The sequence below is a fragment of the Thermobia domestica genome, chromosome 3 (assembly GCF_964235325.1).
Source record: "Thermobia domestica chromosome 3, izTheDome1.hap1.1, whole genome shotgun sequence".
In the NCBI taxonomy this organism is placed as follows: domain Eukaryota; kingdom Metazoa; phylum Arthropoda; class Insecta; order Zygentoma; family Lepismatidae; genus Thermobia; species Thermobia domestica.
The window spans coordinates 239,988,033-240,010,480 of NC_137456.1; the positions used below are offsets into that span (position 1 = coordinate 239,988,033).

At 34.8% G+C, this 22,448-nt stretch overlaps 1 protein-coding gene across 1 annotated transcript; it reads left to right on the plus strand.

Annotated features, from left to right (window-relative positions):
- Positions 1-823: 823 nt before the first annotated feature.
- On the plus strand, positions 824-15,842 carry LOC145680989 (uncharacterized). Its single transcript, XM_081752248.1, has 4 exons — positions 824-1,230; positions 8,222-8,370; positions 9,912-10,066; positions 12,818-15,842. The coding sequence occupies exons 1-3, from the start codon at positions 1,167-1,169 to the stop codon at positions 10,029-10,031; spliced, it is 333 nt and encodes a 110-aa protein (XP_081608374.1). The 5' UTR covers positions 824-1,166; the 3' UTR covers positions 10,032-10,066; positions 12,818-15,842.
- Positions 15,843-22,448: the final 6,606 nt, after the last annotated feature.

Consider the following 22,448-nt stretch of genomic DNA (forward strand, 5'->3'; position numbering starts at 1 on the left):
ACAAGGAGCGACGGTGAATGCAACTTTCTACGTCCAGGTCCTCGAAATACTGCACAGAAAGATCACCCGCGTTCGGAGAGATATCGCCAACAACTGGACCCTGCACCACGACAACTTGCCCAGTCACACGGCAAGTATTGTGTAGACGCTTTTGGGCAAGAAAAATATTTCTACGTTTCCACAACCTCCCTACAGCCCTGATATATCACCTTATGACATTTTCCTCTTCCTCCAGCTAAAATGAGACCTTAAATGACGTCAATTCGAGTATACCGAAGCTGTTCAAGCTGCCGTTACAAGGACCCTTAACGGCATTTCACAAGAGGACTTCCACGGATCTTATCTACAGTTGCATAATCGCTGGAAGCGTGTGTAGATGTCGGTGGGTGTTATTTTGAAGATTATTAGTTGTAGTGTATGTTACTTTTGATACATCAAGTTCCAAAGCCTTAGTCTGGTTTCATTCAGGAGAGACCCAGTATATATATGTAGCATTTTTAAAGTTATATATAAATCCTTTGTGTTCTACAACTTATAGAACAAAGAAGTTCAGGTTCGATTGGCTTAAAAATGTAAATATTTTACAAACGCAGTGAGCTATTACATTTTAATTTGGTTTTCAAAATTGATATTTTTTTCTTGTTGTCGTAGGGGCAAAGTCTTAAACATATGTCCTTGCACTTTGAGACAAAAATCTACATTTACATCTTCCCATCTATTATTGCTCTTTCACACTGAGAAAATGGAGGGTTTGCTAAGCCAGGGTTAAATGAAAACTCGTTTGACAGTAGCCGAATTTCTGTTAAAAACACTCTCATTGAAGAAATTCTCTGGGTTATTGTAACCTAGCAGTGTTCGGTTAAATCATACTTTGCTGTTTTAACCTAATTCTAGGCTACTAATTTTGAAAAATTACATCTAACTAATTTACTCGGCTACTTCAAATAAGGAGAGATCGGTAAACACGCAACGCATTTGATAATTACCGAGTACGTGTGGTATTTTAGACAATGAAATTGCCGTTGCAGGGAAATTGGCGCTCTGCTTTATGATAAAGAAAAAATAACATCGCTGTTCTGTCGCGGTTATCTGTAAGGCGGCATATGTGTATGCAATAGTGTAATCACAGAGGAAAGTGGTGTAATATTTCCGTTAAATCGATTAAGATGGAGGAAACAAGAACATTATTAACAACATGGAGATTGGAACAATATATACCATTATTCAAAGGTAAGTTTGTGTTGATCATGTATGTATGTATCGTTACACCCGGCTCATAGACCTTCGAAAAATAGCAGTGTCTTGCTAGTTGTTAACATAAACTGAAACGTAGCTTTCACTTTACGTCTGTACGAGACACCTCACACATAAATTTGATGTGATAATGCTGTTGAATTGTGCGTACAGGTTTACTTTTGGCGCACCACTAGGAAGGATGGGTTAAGTTTAAAGGTAAAAAAAAAAAAAAAAAAAGAGAGAAATTAAGTAAGAAATGGTGATTTGGAGTTCTTATGTGTTATTTATGTGTGTATTCTTGGCAGTAAAGTTATGTTTAATAGGCTAGAATACTAGAAACTGGGTTTTGGCAAGGGTACGAATTTCATTAACACAGAGAAAATGCATGTAGAAGTTGATACTATCTGCAATACGAGGAATGTTCCGATGATCGAGGAGCATGATAATCGTATAGGATGGTGAATCGGTACGTTGAATATATTTCTTTTACTTTGACTTTTACCGAATTACACAAGAAAATAGAATCTATTATGAAGTGAAAACCAACTTCTGTGAAAAGCGGCTAAAGTCACAGTTCTAGTGTAAGTAAAGTATTACCGGGAACCCTAAACTAACCTAATCGAACAATTATTAATGGTTTAACTGCATTTTTGAAGGTTTGAAACTGGACGTAAGCCGAAAGAATTGTTGGAAAATTAAAATTCTTTCACTAGTTTTCTTCTTATTGTGTCCTAAAAGGATTCTACTGGGCAGTATAAAAATATTTCACGTGACAGATAAAATTCAAGGAGGCAAACAAAAAAGTTCTTAAAAAATTACAAGTTGTGCATAAATACGGCTTTCGGATGTGTAACGTAAAAACTATAGTGCACAAAACACAAACCAACTTATGATAGGCGGCCACTAAAAGCACGAATCGTATCTAACCGAGTGATGGAAGGGCGAAGCTGACTCGCCGTCGCATTAGCGCGGGTTGAATCCGAAGGGACTGCGCGTTGGCGATGGTGGGTATACGCGAAGGCAAGGGTAGCAGAAAGTGGGTTTAGGCCAGGATACAAGTTTCATTAAAGCTTGTCATGGTTTCATAGTAGTATAATGCTCCACTTTTAAACATAACAGGATCTGTACACGGTGGAGAAATATGCAGCCGGTGGAAAATAGAAACTTCAATTATTTTATCGGTCGTAAAGAACTTGTAACGCTATTACACTTGTAAACCTGAAATATAGTCGTATTATTTTGTTTCATTCTGTAGCCTGCAGAAATTTCATCCTGATAAATGTCTTTTCATGGAAAGTATTAAAAATTTGCCTGTAAATCTTTCAAAATGTGGTGCTCCAAAACTACTACAGCACCGAATTGTAGCTTATTTTGTTGGCTTCATGACAGTGACGGCGAATATGGTATTTAATGCAGTATGTAATGCCGAAAGTCACTGCATGTTACAAACTGAATTTCCCTTTGATATCTATTTCATTTCTTTTATATACGATGTGTAAATGAATTTGATTACTGATAGTATTTGCAATGCCTATTTTTGTGTTTCTTTTATGTAGTAGATGTAGCTTAGTATTTCAATTTAATTGGTATATATGTTTATGTATCTTTTACCCTGACGAGTCTTCTTCACCAGCACAAATTCGTGCAATATGCATGATTATAAAGACGAAAGAAATTGAATGAATGAATTTAACCAGAATAACAATTAATTGAGAAATAGTTGGTGTAACTGAATGACAAGATTTATAATTTGCAAAAGCAATGCAAGGGAGGTATCATAGTGTTGAAAAATGAAATGTATCAGCACAAGTGAGGCTGTTCGTAAAAACTAGCGAAATTTTTAAGATCCTTTCCGGCATTATTGAAATGAATTGAAATGAAATCTTTGTTTTACGTCCCACGATTATGCCGGTTATGCTAAAGGAGACGGTGATGATGAGTAATGAATGAAATGGTGGAATGAAGAATGTGGGAGGAAACGGGAGAACCCCGAGAAAACCCCCGCACATGGTGTTGTCCACCACAAAGTTCACTTTGGGGGGGCTGGGATCGAACCCAGGACCTCAAGCACCAGAGGTGAACGCTCTACCACTGAGCCACCGCGGCCCCTTCCGGCATTATTATTGAGTGACCCTTGAATTTGAAACTTCAAATTTTGACAGTACATATGATTTGTGACGTAGGATACCGCTAAGGAAGAAATTTTGGAAATTTGACGGCGTAGGTGTGGAAAAGAGGGTGGAAATTATTTTAATAAGATGTCCATATCTCTGAATCCCTTAGGCTTAGAAACTTGAAGTTGTTTGTTTCGACTTCTTATTTAAAATAAGTTGACACGTGTTTAATTGTTTTGATATTTTAGTGAAAAGGAGGAGAAAAGAGGCGGAAAGAACAAAATCTAGTTTATTTGAAGAGGCATTTAGCTATGCAAATTTACGAAAACCTTAAATATAGTTGATTTGATGAAGCTCTTTTGCCATTTTTTCCCTTTTTTGTTAGCCCTTAAATTAATTCTAAAAATACTGTTTCTTTGAAAATGAAGTGTAAACATAAAAAGAGAAGAATATTTGTCATTATATACAATCGCATTAATTGATTTCCCATGAAAGGGTGTTTTATTACGCAACAAACTCTTAATTTTTCTTCTTCTCTCTTCCTACCTACAGCTTTACAGGTACTTAACAATAATTGTCGACTGAGAAATAACTTTAATGTCGCTCCCGTAACGGTGAAGTGCTTTTAAATTATTTTAAATTTCGCATTTCATTGCAAGAATGAGAGTTTCCTCATACAAATTTATTAACTTTTTCGGTTCTTCATGCTACGGAGATTGTTTTAGTTTATTAAAGGAAACAAATAGGACTTCTAATTAGCTTGAAAACACTCAATGCAACCATGATGATTCGTGTGGGTCTGCGGAGAAATTATACTGTTGTAAGGATCGAAAGAAATACTACTGAAAATTGGGAGAATGGCAGCCTACACAAAGAAAAAAAAATCTTTGAGTTTTACGACCCACAAATATGCCGCGCCACATAGGTTAAAACAACTGGTTATGAGAAATGAATGAAATGGTGGAATCTAGAAAGTGGGAGGATACTGAGAAAACCCATGCACACGGTGTTTGTCCACCACAAACCCTACTTGGTACGAGCTAAGATCAAACCAGAGGCTACGCGCATGCTCTACCACTAAACCATGGCGCCCTCCAGCCTACACAACCAATACGCAATCCAACGACGGTGCATCCAGTTCCACACCTCTGCTAGCTGCGACGTCATCTATGATTTATTTATATTCGACTGATAATTCTGGCTGTCTACCTTCACAAAGTAATTTGTTATTGAGAGTCATATATGTTACCTGTTAGTCTTCACTGAATAAAATTCAACATTTCAAATTTTACTATAACTTACTTTTAATCGCACACACAAAAAGGCATTTAGAATCTATAATTTAGGTTAGCAGCTCAAAATCAAAAAAAGCTTACTTGTTAGGGCCATCTAGCCTTTCTTCTTCAGAGGTTGTTAGCAACACTGAAGGTGAAAGGGGCTCTTTTGTTTGACTCAGCGAATCGAGTACGTTCAGCTAATATATATATCTTTGTGTTGTAAAGTGTCAATTTTGGTTAGGAGTTGTTTTATTCTTGCTTTTAATATGAAAAGAAAGCGAATATAGAAGAGGCCCATAATGTGAATCTGTTTGTTTACTGATAGAAAGTCTCAGGTTTTGTATTTTCTCCCCTTTTGCTTTGAGTCCTTTCCTCTCCTCCGTGTTTATTAAATAAAAATTAGTGTTAGTGTACGATGTTGCAGCTCTGATAATTAACCGTGTCCATGAAATGTTCAATAGCTTATGCATCTTTATGAGATTCTAGTAAGTGCAAGTGAAAAGTTGTTGTGACTTAAATATAAAATACCGGTAGTAAATCTACAATGAGTTAACCAGTGTATATGTTATCAAAAGTTGCATCCTCTCAGGTTCCAAGATGCTAAAACGCTACGACTGGACCGAGAGCGCGGAGAGTCTGAAGCTTTCTGTCAATAATCTATTTGCTTAGGTATAATGTGGGTGTTGAAAAGAAATATAAATAAACAGAGAATGCGAAAGTAAAAGTAATGGAAATAAATAATATAAGTTACCTTCTCCAACGGTATAGATATAAAAATAATAAATATTGTAGAAATTGAATATGTGATTATGTGTTCTCCGCAGATTTTTAATTGGATATGATACATTCACGACTAGCCTCCATAGTAGCTGTTTCCTTTTATTAATATTAAAATTAAGGAATCAGTAAATAGCCGCAAAATTGTAATAACAGAGCTTTTACTACATGTATAATGAAGAGGTCAAATCGCTGCGCAAAAAAAAAAAAAAAAAAAAAAATCTTTTGTAATGCTTACAATAATCATTTAGAAAAATTTAGATAAAAGGTTTCATGTAACAAATTCAGTTTATACACCGATTTCTTCAAATGTTTTCTGATAGCTTAAAGAATGGTTGTTCAAAAACAAGATTTTCTAACGAATAACTCGCACTCGGAGGAGCAAAGAAGAAGGGAGTGGGGTGAGATCATGTGATAAAATTTGTTTCTTTGAATTTGTCCTACTTGTCTGCAGGGCAATGTTAGTCTTCTAATAATTTAATATTACTTTTCTTAAATCTTAATTGGAAGATCAACTAGTGTAAATTTAATCACAACTAAATTTTATCACAATTTGAATTTTTAATAAATGCTAAACGACATAAAGTTGAAAGTTGTCTTTAGGATCTAGTAATGTTAAATGTGTTAATACAATGTATTTTATTGTTATTTAACTATTATACGTACTATACGTCTTAAGATGGTAGAAATTAGGCATAAAGTCTTTCAGTAAGTCATACTATAGTTTTAGAGTGTGAATATTGAAAGTATCTTAAAAAAAAAAAGATATTTTTTTTTCTACTAAGGTCAAAGTGTTCAGTGCTGCATGCTCCTTTCAGATATTGAACTTACTCCGTATTTGATTTCCGGTATTTAAAAAAGTTAAATTTTAATAAGTGAAAGTTTAAATAGATTTTATGTGTGAAATTTATGTTTAAATAGATTTTATATTTCTAGTTTAAATAGACACATGGCTGTGTCTTAGTCAAAATAATAACCAGAGGACAAAGTTAATAGTGCAAGACCACAAGTCCCCACTTTGGTTCATTTGTTCGATGCTCGATAATGGTAGTTATTGGCTTTTGCTGTAAGTGCTTGAGACGCAGCACTCATTACCAACGGAAGTAGTACAAATTCATAGCCTTCAACTTAGTTTATTCGATTTTGAAATTATTACAAATTTTAAGGCTGTGTACATACAATATTCTTTATATTGGAGAGTGATTTTTTAAACGATTCCCTTATACTATATGGTGATTAGTTTATTCGATTTTGAAATTATTACAAATTTTAAGGCTGTGTACATACAATATTCTTTATATTGGAGAGTGATTTTTTAAACGATTCCCTTATACTATATGGTGATACAATTACTTTATACGAAAGCTAATATTAATTTGGATTAAAACCAACCTCTTTTGAAGTATGGTGCCATCGTGCAATGGGTCAATATCAGATCTTTATGTATAAAATGCAAAATCTTGAGTGACTGATTAAATGAATGACTGACCCTCGCACAAGCCAAACCGCTTAGGCTAGAAACTTGAAATTTGGTCAGTACATAGGGTTTGTGACGTAGGGTAGTACTAAACAAGGATTTCTGGAAATTCGGCGGGTATGTGGGAAAGGGGGGTGGGAAATATTGTAAAGATGGCCGTATCTCCTAATTCTTTAAGGTTAGAAACTTGACGAATTGTATTTGGACTTCTGATTTAAACAGTGACACGTGTTTCAGTTTTTTATTATATTTTACAAAAAATGGGAAGAAAAAAAATGAAGAGAGGTGTGTGTTTGTAAGTATTATAGTAAAATATCGATATGTCGAAACATTGAAGGTTAAAAACATGGAATTTGGGATTTGGACTTCTCATTTAAAATAATTAGACACGTGCTTCGGGGTTTTTTGACATATTGCCTAGAAGAAAATAAAAGGATGGCAGGGGGAAAATGGGGTGGGAAATATTTTAATAAGATGGAAATTGCTTAACTTAGAAACTTGAAGGGACGTAGGATTCGTGACATAGAGTATCTCTAAGGAATGATTTATGGAAATTCGACGAGGAAGAGGGGAAAGTATTTTAATAAGATGGGCATATTTCCTAATCATTAGCATTCTTCGGAATACCCTTTTGGGCCATTAAGTTAGAAATTTTGAAGTTGTGTATTTGGAATTCTGATTTTAAATAATTTGACACGTGTTTCAGTGGTTTTTGATATCTTAGTAAAAATGGGAATTTCGAAAATTCTGTTTACTAGGGTGGAATTGTTGGTCAGACGCCGCGAAGTGGGTATGTGAAGCTACTATTATATATAGGGTGAGGCTTTTAAAACTCTGGAAATATCTGAAAAACTAAGACAGAAAACGTTGAAATTTTGCACCATTCAAACATCGGCAGAGATGATTAATAAACTTTATAATAAACACAAATACAGAAAATTTATAATAAATACAAATACAGCTTATTACAAAATAATTACAAATATTATTTAGAAAGTAGTTAACAAGGAACCAGTACATGATAAGTCATCAAATATCCTTGAGTTCTTTCTTCTGGTCCTGCCTTAACCTAGATTTTTGGGTAATTCATATTCTGGCCACACTTTAATTTCTATGATGGCAACACTGAAAATTCTTCCGATTCATATTTCGGGTGTAGAATAACATTATCTATTATTGTGGTAAGTTACATTTCGTTATCTCTTTCCACTTACGAGAAACAGGCAAAAGAAAATATGTTAGCTTTTGTATCAGTTTTAGTAGTCTGCCCCCGTAATCACATCACACCTTGCAGTCTTATTTTGTCCTACAGAAGTGTAATTATTTAATATATTTTCCAGAGAATGAAATTACTAGCAACATAATGGCCATGCTCCAAGGCGAAGACATAAATTCTCTGTTTCCAAAAGTGGGACACAGAGCATTGTTCAGGAAACATTGGAACATGTGGAAGAAAGATATGCATCCACTAGTAGACTGTGATTCTGCGGTTAGTTGTATATTTTACTTATTCGTAGTTTTATCATTACTAACATATCTGAAGTATATAAATGACAAAGCTTCTGAAGTATTTAAAGGTATCGTATAGTTATATTACACTTCCAAACGATGCTATGCATAAGTGTAAGAACAGGGTTCCTACTTCTCAGAGAGAACTGAGAGAAAATGTTGCAGGTCAGGGGAAAAGACTGGCAATCAGGGAAAGTCAGGGAAATTTTATAAAATATATTTTTCTAACATTAATTGTACACCAATTTCAGCTTAGCCAACCATTATAATACCTATTTGGTTTTTATTTCTATTTTCTATTTACACCTGAGCTATTGAGATGTTTTAGAGCAGAAAAGCTCACCACTGCTGGAACATATAATGTTAGTATGTTAAATTTAGAATGTGTTTTATACCTTTAATTACTTCTGATTTGAAATATAGTTAACTAATAACTCTGATTGCACAATACTATTCCATTTGTGATAAATTACCTAATACATATGTTCCAGTAGTGATGACCTGCGCACATAGGCTATTTTTGTCATAATAACTTTTACATAATGGCATTTTGGGATATTAAATTTCAACAAAGGTGTTTGTGACTAAATATAGGTTTAGAAATTATTATTGTAAACCTAATAAAATATAGTACCAGAGAGTAAGGAGCATACGTGCTACCCTAAAGATGTTCTAATTTCCCCGTTAATGATTGTTAGACGAGACATTCCCATTGGCGAATAACTGTTCCCTTTTAGTCGTAACAGCAGAAATCAAACAGGCTCCTTATATAAACAGTTACTTTGAAACAGAGTTGCATAAAATTCAACTATGATACCTCCCGCTTCTCTGCCGATCACAGTATACAGTAAGCACAACAGAAAATAATAGCATAAATGACCACACACAGGGAAGCATAAATGACCACACGTCTTCCTTCTATTTGACATCCACGACAAACGGGATAAGTTGATATTAGAATACCTTGAGGTTTTTGGACTTATATTTAATATTGAATGTATTTAATGGCTTAAGATCTTAATTTTAAAAATGTAATAGAAAATGATGCATAAAAGAACATTTGTTAACAGAAGTAACCATACACTTTTCATTTGGTCTTGGAAATATATCAAGGTATTCTTGTCGTGTTATAACATCTACTTTCTGTTCTTCGCTATCAGTATTTCTCGCAGGATTGCTCATTGGAATAAATTTCATATCTATCTCATTTAGATTTTGGATGCATGCTTACTAACATCATTTATTAAATGTTTCTTATTGTCGAACTAGTAAATGTGGAAAGATATACAATATTCACTTAATGGCAGGCCTTTTGTTGTAAGCAAGAAAGAATCAAACATACTAGTATTCTGTATTTTAACGAAGTAGGCGTAATTTCTTCAGGCACGTTTCTTTAACTAGCTCAAGTACTGGCAGCGAAACACCGTAATGATAATATATCTTAATGTCTTTGTAAGTAATATTAATTTATATTGCAATTAGCTACTACAATAATGAAAATAATTACTTTTTTCTTTCCAGCTCCTTAAGGACTATGAGTACATGTACTCAGACAACACAATCAGCTTATTTGAAACTTTCCCAGTATTAAAATCAAAACTTTTTGACGTTGCCACGAAAAAGAAGAAACCACGAAACTGATGGTCGACTGTTTCATTTCCTACAGTACAAAAACGGTACGTAACTTTTCCCTGTGTAAAAGTATGTAACAAAGCAGAACCTTTAAACAGTGATCCCAAAAAAGGGTATTACTATGCTTTGACAATTAACGTAAGTGTGCATCCAGAGTAAATTGTTTCATTAATTCTATTGAAGTAAGTTCATGGAAATCCTGAAACGAATTGCTTAAGGAAAGAAAAGTTTCTACGCTAAAGATGGACTTTCTTTTTTACATATCATTTAGGAAAATATGAAAAAAGATTAGAAAAATATCTGTACTAACTAGAAAGCAAGTTCTATGGTTTAAACCAGGTTTTTAGGGTTGAAGTAAGTTTTTCTTATATAAAGAGAGTTTTTTTTTGTCTGTCAGTCACAGCAAAAACTGTGAGAATTATTGACAAACGGCTTTCGGAAATCGATTCAGCATCCAAAGAATTGGTTGCATCTCCTTCAACAACCATTCACTTATACCGAAAATGGTGGAAATGGACCATTTTTGGTTTCAATACTAATGGTCATAACTCAAAAATGGTAATGCCTAGCGACAAACGGTTTCCGGAAATCGATTAACGATTTCAAGAAAATAAACCATCTCTACTCTTGCGTTTATACTAAATCCGAAAACTGTAGAAATTCACTACTACTTCCGGTTTCAACATTAATGGTCATAAATAAGAAATAGTCAGTGGTATCGACAAGCGGCTTTTGGGAATTGATTTAGCATCGCAAGATTAGATCCCATTTCCTTGAACCGGAAGTGGTAGAAATCTACTACCTCCTGTTTCAACAGTAAGGACTACAACCCAAAAACGGTAATAGGTAGCTCAAACAGTTTTCGCAAATTGATTCAGGGTTTTACTATTGCATTTGTATATTTGAAGTATACTGTACCTTTAAATTGTGGAATAATACTTACTTGTTTACATTATGTAATTCGTCACTTCTGTCTCTTCTTGAAAAATATGACAAGTGTTTTGTGTATATCTGGTTTTGCTGAGTAACCAATTGTGTATTAATGGTGTGTATAGGTTTCTTCATGGTACTTCAATTTCCTCTTACTCTCCTTCCAGCAAGTCTATTATTATCATTCATCTGTTCTTTTCACTCAACCTACAGTCACAACAGCAGGAAATTAAACTAGATCAAGGCATCTAGTTCCTGCATGAGAAACATATTTCTTCAATAGCTATTATGCTATCTTTATTTCTGTCGGCAGGGTCACTGTTCAATCCCTTGGTAAGATCTTCAGAAACAAGGTTTGTCTATAGATGTACCAAACAAATTATGGGACAATACCAGCAAAGATGGTTCAGAACGATACTTCCCAGCCCTACTTTGCCTCTGCAGGGCAGACCTTTTAGTCATTGGGGTTTTAACTCTTAACTGGATAAATACTTATATAGTTGTAGTTTCTTAAACAAAGTCCTAAGATTTTTTGTTTTAAAAATGTCTTTCCGGTTAAAAGCGCTTGAAATATTATGGAAATTGCATTAGTTTTTTTTTGTTTTTTTTCATTCAGTCAACATGTTCTGCTCACAACTTATTTTGGACTTTTTCATTCTAAATTGAAATATGGTATTACATTCTGGGGATCTACTGCACTGCTAAATTCCATATTCGTTTTACAAAAGAGAGCTTTAAGGTTTATGACCGGAAGTAAACTTCGACCTTCTTGTAAACCTCTATTTAAATTTCTGGAAATCTTACCTCTTCCATGTTTATATATATATGAACTTCTAAAATTTGTAAGAAAAGATATACAGATAGATACAAGCAGGTTCCGGTTGAACTATTCATATGCATAATACAAGACAAGCGTCTGACCTTCATGTAGAGTCCTCACGTTTAAAAGTACATAAGAATAGTACATTTCCTATGGCAGTGAATATTTATAACAAGCTTCCTTCCACTTTAAAAAACAAAATATCTGGTTTCAATAAAGCAGTCAAGTCCTACCTACTCGAGCACTGTTTCTATTCTGTAGAAGAATATCTCGCCTGTAGTAAATAATGTTTAAAGTATATATATTTTGTATATCTATAATGTAAGGTTTTATTAACTGTTATGCTGTTTTGTATCGATGTATGTAAATTAGGATAATGAAAAATTGTATCTTTTTTTTTTTTAACATAAATTCACATTATTTTAATATTGCATGTAGATTTAAACCTATACATATGTACACATTCAGTGTTCTTATGACGTGTCCAACTCATACGTTCACGCTGTGAACAATTTGTATGAAAAAGGATGAAAATAAAAAAAAATGAAATCTTTGAGTTTTACGTCCCACGGTTATGCCGGTTAGGCTAAAGGAGACGGTGATGATGAGTAATGAATGAAATGGTGGAATGAAGAAAGTGGGAGGAAACGGGAGAACCCCGAGAAAACCCACGCACACGGTTTTTGTCCACCACAAAGTTCACTTGGCGGGGCCTGGATAAAAATAAATACAATACAATACAATACAATTATAATTAGTAGCAACTGAGAAAATTTCATTCGTGACACGGCAATAATAAAGCCGAGTTATGCAGAGAATTCGTACAGTTTCAGTAGCTGAATGTTACAGCGCTCACATTGGTGCGTGGAGTCATTAGTTTGATCCCATTCATGCTAAGTGAAACTTGTAGGGGACAAATACTGTGTGTGAAGGTTTTGTCATTGTCGTCATCAAAGAATATTATATTTCTGCAATGGAACTAAATCTTATTTGTAAGAAATTCATTTATAAATTTATTTACTAGTACTTTTCAACTTTATTCCAGATTCGGAAGAAGTATCAACATTAGCAGCTTTTCTACTCATACCCTATCTTATGAACGTAAATAGCGTTCATGTGAAAACTTCGCAGAAGATTTGGAGACCAACTAAGGTCGAAGTACAAGAGGGCTTCATCTCAAGAATACAAACGTGTACAGAACTAAAAGACAGCATAAGTGCAAGGCAAGCGAAGTTCAAAGATCTGCATTTAACAGTACAGCCATACGTCATGGTTGTAGGAAGAGAACTGAATGAAGTAAGTGGCTTTCACGTAATAGTCGATGATGTGGTATATACGTTACCAAATATAATAAGTGCCGTGGACTGCTGTTTTAAGATTATATGGTCCTTAAATGCTAGTTATTCGGTAGAATCTCATGATGTGTGGGCATTTCTTCAAAGATCATGTTACCATTTATCGTCAACTTACGACAAGGAATCAACAGCCATCAACACTCTCCTTAGTGACATTGGAGTAGCTTAATATACATGTTCTATATTCTGACTTTTATCTTTTACGAAACAACAATTCTTAAATAATTACCATCCAAGTATATTTAGTTTCATAGCTTTTGTAATAATATGTATAAAAGTGTAACTTGAATGTAACAGTCATTAATTGTTATAATAACTTTTCAATATGAACGGTAAGCAATATGTGATACTTCGTTGTCACTTATAATTGTCTTCTTATTTCTCCTAGCCCAGGGATGGAAAACATGCGACCTCCACCCCTGGGCTGAGAGAAATAAGAAGCTAATAAATTCAGTTCCTTTGAGTTTTCACTCCCCTTCAGCAACAAGGCTCTATGAGACGTGGACCTACAGCTTATCGTAGCATCCCGATGGAAATCGAACCCGGGTGTCCCGCGCCAAAGGCTCGTATACTATTTACTTAGCAAAGAGGAAGATCTCAAAGTGCGGCCTTCAGTGTCTGTTATGAAAAATACTAAATTACAGTATGGCGTCGAAAATTCGAACTATTTGGGGCCACAGGTAGTTCGGATTTTCGAAAATGACCAGAAGAAAGCCATTTAGGCTTAAATATACTGTACGGTATGCACTTTTATCGATACAGTGTTATACAGTACATACAGTAATTACAATACCGTACGTAAGACTATTTACATTTAATGTTTCTGAAGAACCTGCTCGTACACTAAATTACACTGTTCTTGTAACACTCTTAAAATTATCTTTTATAGGCCTAAGGGAAAATAAAAATATGTATGCCAAATAATTACATATGAATGAGCTTTTGTAAAGTCATTGACTTCAGACAAAGAAAACTCAATTAGTGTACTGTCACTAGCTTCTAGGGACCACGTTCTGATTTTTGACGTCCGGATTATCGACGTCCTACTATATATAAAAATATGAAGTATATGAGAAATTTAATTTTGAAGTTAAATATATCAAATAGTTTCATACAGTTTCATGTACATTATTAATGTAATTGAGTTCCCTCCATGGCTAAGCGGGTGGCATATACGCCTTTTGAGTGGGAGACCCGAGTACGACTCCCGATGGGAGCTCATGTTGCTCGGATTCCAGGTTAAGCTGTAGGTCCGTGTCGCATGTAGTCTTGTTGCTGGTACCTCCAAATAAAATAAAATCAAGATCTATTCAAAATTATCATATGCGACATTTCAGGAAAATGGTGTTCTCAGTAAGGCTTTCAAAACAAATTCCCCAGCTCTTTTGAAATGTAATTTTGAAAATGAAGGGGAAACGTTGTACTTAAAAATAACATTATGTTAAAATGTGAAGTTCATAAAGACGAAACTGTCCATATTTTAAAAGTTAACATTTATCAGTTTTATGTGTGGGTAGTCACGGCAGAGACACGTCGGGAGATTTTTCTCGAGTGACTTTTCATTGAACGTGTTCAATAGTGCGTTTGAGAATTAATGTTCATTATTAGACAGTTGTTTTGTTTTACCTTTATATTCTTTAGGAAGACCTTCAAGTCTATATAAATGTTATGAATGTTATATTGATTTTTTTTATTATTAAGTTTTCATATTTGGTAAACATGTTAATTATGATCGTACTCCGGAATTTTAGGTGTAAGTAAATAACTGTTCCAACTCTTTGTAATCGCTTGAAATGATGACATGTCTAGTTTAACGTCCCACGTTTCTGCATTGATGCTAAGGGAGACGGTGATAATGAGCAATGAATGAAATGGTAAAATAAAGAAAATGAGAGGAAAGGGATAACCCTGAAAGAACTCACAAACTTGGTGTTTGTCCACCAGAAAGCTCACTTGGCGCGAGTATGGATCGAACCACGGACCTCACGCTCTACCACTTAGCCAATGCCACCCAATTTGTACTCGCATTAAAAAAAACTATGCTAAAGGAAAGTAACTAGTTCAGTGCTCTCCTATGCCATTGAGCGTGTTTTTATTCTTGAGTCTAGAACCAATACAGACCCTACTTGGTCCAGTGGCTAGAATCCTTACCCTCTGTGTGCGTGGTCCCTAATTCGATTACCGGTGGAGTACAGTTGAACGAAAAAGTGGTTCGGATTCATTTTAATCAATAAGTTCACGCCTCTTTTAGCCATCAAAGTACAAACGTAGGACGTCAAACTACAACCAATCTCGAATCAATGCGGCACAAAAAGAGAATAAGCTATAAGTGAGCATAGGTGGTCTGCAAAATTATTTACTTGCACTTACAAATTCGGCCTATATAAGATATATGTGTATGTTCAAATATTTTCTTTTTCTGTTAAAAGTTATAAGGGTACCAATGTAAATAATCAGGTACTTGTTTTGAAAGAGAGTATTGACTACCTAAAAATAACAAAGTAAGCTTTGAATTATCTGTATTTCTCTTACGAAGAGAGATTTGTTTTGTTGAATCTTATCTATGTCATAAATGTGCTTTCCTTTGTTTTCTTTCTTCTCTACTTACTAGAATTCATGAAATAAAGTGTATTATGTAGCATAAATAATTGATTTTCTTTCAATAAGTAATACGTATTTCCCTCTTGCAATATCTGAGTGTCAGAAATTCCTAGAGTTAGCTACGGTTATGTTCCGTAAATATCAGGAAGAAATTTTTCTACTCTTTTGCGTTTTTGTCATTTTTTGAACTGAAAATAGAACCGTAATCTTGTTTATTTCAGTTCAAATTAAATGTTTTCATATTTTTTTTATATATATTTTGATTCCATATTTTATTTCATATTTGTTTTCATATTTCATTTCTTACGTCGTCTTACGTAAATGCGTATTGCTATTGACAGGAACTTCTGACAACACAGTGGCCCATCCAGAGCTTTTTTTTTTTCCTTCTTTAGTTAGTGTTGCTAAGGTAGTTGGTATTTAAAACATCTCTGCTAGTTGATAACTGTTTATAAGGTAGTTGGTAAAATTATTATCTCTGCTACGATAATTCGTAAAATATTTTTCAGAACTATAACTCTTATCCGCACCATTCTATTCGCAAAAAGACGCGTTTCTCGACATAAATCTCCTTAAGGAAACAATCAAAACTTGACTTCACAATAATTTATGTACCTATCTTCTGTCAACAGATTTATGCTAAGAAACGTGTCTTTTGGAGATTAGACTGGCGCGGACAAGAGCTATAGATCTGAAAAATATTTTGAGAATTATCTTAGTGGAGAGGATATTTTTACCAACTACCTTAGCAACAGTAACCAACATGCTCAGTTAAATCAGCCGAGTTAGAAGGTTATTTTTACCAACTACCTTGGTAACAGTAACCAACATGCTCAGTTAAATCAGCCGAGTTAGATAGTTATTTTTACCAACTACCTCGGTAACAGTAACCAACATGCTCAGTTAAATCAGCCGAGTTAGAAGGTTATTTTTACCAACTACCTCGGTAACAGTAACCAACATGCTCAGTTAAATCAGCCGAGTTAGAAGGTTATTTTTACCAACTACCTTGGTAACAGTAACCAACATGCTCAGTTAAATCAGCCGAGTTAGAAGGTTATTTTTACCAACTACCTTGGCAACAGTAACCAACATACTCAGTTAAATCAGCCGAGCATAGACGGTTATTTTTACCAAGTACCTTGGCAAGAATAATAATACCCGGTTAAGGCAGCCGAGTACAGGGGGTTATTTTTACCAAGTACATTTGCTACATTAACGAATTTTGCTCGGTTATTTTTACCCTGTACTACTTGGTTGATTACCCCCTCGGTTGAATTAGCCAACTACTCGGTTAAATGCACGACAGTTAATTAACCGAGTAGCACTCGGTTGCAGTAAACGAGCTCTGGGCATGCTCTATATTGACAAAGCAACTTGGTTACTGGCAACCGAATTTTGGCTAATTTAACCCCAAAAATTTTCTCAGTGCAAATACTACCCTCTATTTTAACTAATATTAAAATAATACCTTAGAAAGGAAAAATGAATGTAAATAATATTTTCTAATATTTTACAGAGTATGCATTTAAAATAATGTCACGTAAGTGTGATTGTTTATTACCATGTGAAGAATTAATTATATCTTCTGTGAGAAAATATATATTCAGGTATGAAAAATACGTTTATTATCATTTGTAGTTTATATAATTGGATATAGAAATTAAGCTATGTATACCTTAGCATGATATGTTAGGAGTTTCTAGAGCTTATCCTACGACTGGCTAATCATAAAATAAATACGTTATTATTTGTCATATCACTTGCCACATTTTAACTGAACTTCACAATGAGGTTAGGTTTTTAACAGTTGTTGGAGAACGCTGTTGATTAGCTATTTAATGCACCCAAGTAAACTGAAATACTTTCCATTGAAACAGCTTTGCCTATTATATACTGTAATGGAATCGTTGGGTTCTAAAACCGCTCATCTCCATCGAAGCTAATGTGAGAGGAGTGACAAACAAACTAAGTCAATATGTATCTGACATATAGGGCTGTTTTCATATTCAGATTGTAAAACTGGCATTTTTATACTTTCGACAAATGATAATAACCTTATATGTGAGATAGCGTTCCTTTCACGGTTAACTAACAACCTCTGACATCCAGTGCCTCTCACCACGTGGTCGAACATCATCACTCTACATCACTCGTAAGAAAATTGTGAACCTTAGGAACCCAGGGAAAACCGGAATCAGGGAGATTAAGTATTGAGTATCTAGTATTAAGTATTGATACATAGTACCATCTATTGAGTTAATATTAGTGCCAATATAGTTTAGTTTGTGTGTTGCGATGTCTAGCTGACGAATTGTTTAGCAACTAAAGACGATTTGTTCAATTTAACTGATATGGTTAATTTTGATCGTGTGGCGTGTTCATCTCCAAGGCCCGTGAAATTTACCAGAAGTTATATAGAGCAATTTAAGGAGAAGTTAAAATTTTCTAAAAAGTTATCTCATATTTCTCTAGATTCTTTAGATGTGACCACTGAACGTTCTGCAGTGGATATGGCTTTAGAAAGAGATATTTGGCTGTCTTCAATACCATGGTCATGACCAACCGTTCTATGCTAGGCTAATAGTCTAATTATGTAGAACGTTTCACTAGGAAAGATGAGTCTACAGCTGAGACCAATGTTTGGGACGGGATGCGACGTAAACTAGTGTTTGGTAACAATCTTAGGAGTTCAGGAGAGTTGGTTTGATAGTATGGACAGAAGACTGAATTTTGTTTCAATGACGTGTGATGAATTTAAAGAGGCTTCAGTAACAGCATTTAAAGACAAATTTGGTTCCTCAGTTAACAAAGGTCAAAATGCGAGCAAGATAACAGTGTGAAAACGAGTTTCTAAAAGCTTATGTTTATGCAAAGCAAGATATTACTTTGAGAGCCGATTCTACTGCTTCCGAGAGTAAGCAAATACAGCTTATCATAAAAGGTTTGTTGTCCAACTTCATCAAGATAGTGAAATGTAATTAATATAACACTATAGGTGCTTTACTTCGTGATCTAGTAGTTGATGAAAAAAACGCTTCTTATTAAAGAGGAAAAAGAAAAAATCTTCAGCATTGAACTCACCGTTGCTGCCACCAAGCAATCTTGAGAATCGGAGTCCTAGAAATGCCGAATCAGTAGTCCAATATCCGGTGTACATGCTAGAGAATTCTACGCAGACAGCTCCTGTTCAGAATCAGCAATCTCGGATAGTTTATGATCAGTGAAACTGACACTACAGATATCTGTGTTACTCGTAGATTCAAGTAAATAACATGAAATTTATGGTGAACCGCAATTTAGAATCAAATCAAATCCTCAGCGAAATGAATGTAATGAGAATAGCAAAAAAGTAGTATCAAAATCATAATGACAATAACAGTAATAATAATAAGAATAACAAGGATTTAACTTCTTCCATCTTCTCATGGTTAGGGTTCGACTCCAGGTAAGGATCCGATTGCTTGTTTTCTTTGTAAAATGTTCAACGACAGTCAACGTTTCCATAGAGTATCTTTAAACTCAGAAACCTAATAGACGTTAGGGACATGTCTGCTCAGAAATATGTTATAGTTCCCATTATTTCTTTAAACGAGTTACCGCAAGATTTTGTTCTTTTGGACAGTCAAAAAGTTAATATTAAATAGTAGCACTCAAATTAGTTGTCTTTGGGAAAACCTAGCTCTTAAGGACACGAGACCTTTCCGTATAAGCGAGAGATTAAGAGAGGTTCTGGCAAAAGTCCCAGAGGTGTTCGAGATAGGTTTTTGGGATTTTCAATTAGGAAATAACTGTTTCGCGCACATTTTTAGAACCTACCGATTGTTCATTATAGTACTTTAAATGGTGCTGACTTTTTCGGAAAACCTAAGTCTCTTTTCAAATATAGCAAGCAGATTTTGACTTTGTATCATTTCGGTAGTCCTCCGTCAAGAAGTTGCCACCTAGGAACATAGAAATGTATATGTTTGAAGCTTGAACACCGAGAATTACTCACGAGTTTAGAGCTATTTCTAGAGTCATAGTGAATACCGTTTTACCGTATGGTTCTCACACATTAATAAGGGTACGTTCCTGTTTAGTAATTAGGAGGGAAGCGTTACTGTTAGCGTTTCAGAGGATAGACGTAAGATATCTTTACGTCTTTCTCTCCTTATCCTGAAGGTAATCGTAAACTATGAAGCTTCAGAAGTCTTTGTGACGGATCCTACCTTCAGCACTGTAAAATTACATCACGAACGGAACGTAAAGAATTGTGAGGTCTCCGAAGAACACAAGAAGAAAGGATTGTCAGTTTTAATGAACTTATGCCGTCCCCTGAGAAGTTAGAAGAATTCAGAAGGATGAGCGACAAAATCCGGGTAGGGGGGAATCCAGATTTATGTTCAGAAGACCGGGAACTCTTTTACCACTACATACGTCCGTTCGTCGACATATGAAGTTGATCTGAAGACGATATGGGACGTAGAAGTGTATTGGAACATGAAATTCGTCTATCTAACGAAACCACGGAAACACGGCGTACTGCACCTTACCACCTCAATGAAGTCTTCAAAAATCAGCTGGATACAATGCTGAAACAGGGTATCAGGAATGAAGTAATATTTGGAAGGGGATTACCTAATTCTTGTGGTGAAGAGATGGACAGCGACCATTCGTAGGTGACCTCAGGTCTTTTTATCTACAGTCGTTTCCAATAGTGAAGATGGATTCGATACCGGTTGGTTGTTTAAATAAGTACTACCCGAATGTAGCTGGATTAGCAGAGAATTTACAGAAACTGGAAACATCATAGATCGATGTTTTAGGAAAGGTGTAACAGACAAGAAACTTCAGGAGGTGGGTGAGTTACATTTTTTCTTAATGGAAGTTCCGGATCCAAGTGAAAAGAAGGAATTGGAATCATTATTTATTCGAAAGGTTGTGTTCAGGACGGATTTACCATCTTGAGATCAGGTTGGTTCGAGCACGAGTTCCGTAGAAGTTTTAGGAAAACCGACGTTTGCATGAACCGCGAGATGCATAGAGGAATAGCGTTATAATACGAATGCCTTACATCACTAACTTCAGATTGCACAGTCAATTCATCAAACTGTTTTCTAGAGCCATGAGGAGTTGATTGGGCAAATGCAAAGTCTCGCCGTAGAGGAAATAGAGGAAGATGTCCCGCTAGATGTCCTCCGAAGACCATGGTAGCACATGCATTACTCAAGAATCTCCCAGTTTCTTATGTTTCTTCAAGAGTCACTCATGTATGCGTACCTGACGGTGAAAATTAAAGATGTGCTACAAGAAGGGGGTGGAGTTAGCTGCGAATTGCTACATAAGATCTATTTCCTTTCCCACCATAATGAGCTTTTGGGTTCCCGAAGGAAGATGCATCTCGAATAGCTTTGCAGTCGGTACTACTTTTCCGGAAAGAAAATCTGGATTCCATTTACAGAAAAGTGTCTGTCCAATTTAATAAATAAAATCAAATAATATATGAGCAACTTATGCACCTATATTTTCTCAAGTAAAAAAGAAAGAAACAGGAAAATGCATTATTAGGGTAGTTGCCTGTAAGGCAGCTATGTTTATATTAATGGACCTAATGTTATTTACACTCAGACCTTCCTATCTTACTCAGTATAAAATGGGATTGAAAAGATATATCCTTGCTTCCATCTCAATCATCTTTTTCGGCTTTTCCCCCACATTTCTTATTTGTCAAGGTATTTATTGGCTAGGATTCACAATTCTGAACTACCTGGAAAGAAAAGAGAAAAATGAAATTAGTAAACATAATATTGAAAAAACTATAATGTATGTTAAAATCTATTGATATATTAATTAGAAATGTAAAATGAATCGGAATCATTCATTTTAATTGTTTGCTTCGTTTCAATTACAAATATTGCAGGACACTATAAGTTGCTTTTTACTTTCCAATATAGTATATTTTGCCGAAAAATATTACTGTTAGCTCCCATTTGCATTTTCGAATATTGCCTAATCAACATTCTTTACGTATAGCACTTACTTAGAGCTTTCCGTTTCTCCATAATCTCACGACTTATCCGTTATTTCAATTTCTTCATTCCAAAGGAGACACACCGCTCCTAACTACTCTTTGTCAATTTACGGAAAAACTACATTATATTCACACGTATATTAGTAATTTTCTTTTAATACGTGTTAAGTCTTATATTATGTAGTAATATTTTTAAGAACTGGAAACACTGTTTCTACGAAATTTAGATTTCATTTGTTATTCAAGATGGAAAGTGTTGAAGAGAGACGGTGCATAAGACACGAGGCACGAACCTTTCTTCCATAATTTTAAAGTTAAGTTCGTTATTTAAGTGCAATGAACACAGTGCAGTTATTATATGTACTTTGTGATTTATTTTAAGTGTTAGTTGAAAACCAGCGATTACTAAGGTACAATAAAAACTAAAAACAAGTATTGGAAGTTTCCATTGTTAGAAGACAGTCCATTACCAGTTAAGTAAATCGCAAACATTTACGAACATCAGCATAAACAGTTTTTTGGTCCTCCAGTGCCGAATAGAGGAAGTGTTGTGCCAAGAAAAAAATAACAAGTGAAGCACTCAAACATTCATATTGACTATGTGTGTGTAAAGACAGTGAGTGTTAAGAATCAGACGCAAAATTGACCTAGTGGACTTATCACGTAAGCGCCTACGCATTCAGCTGTGCATTGCAATCTGAAGAAAA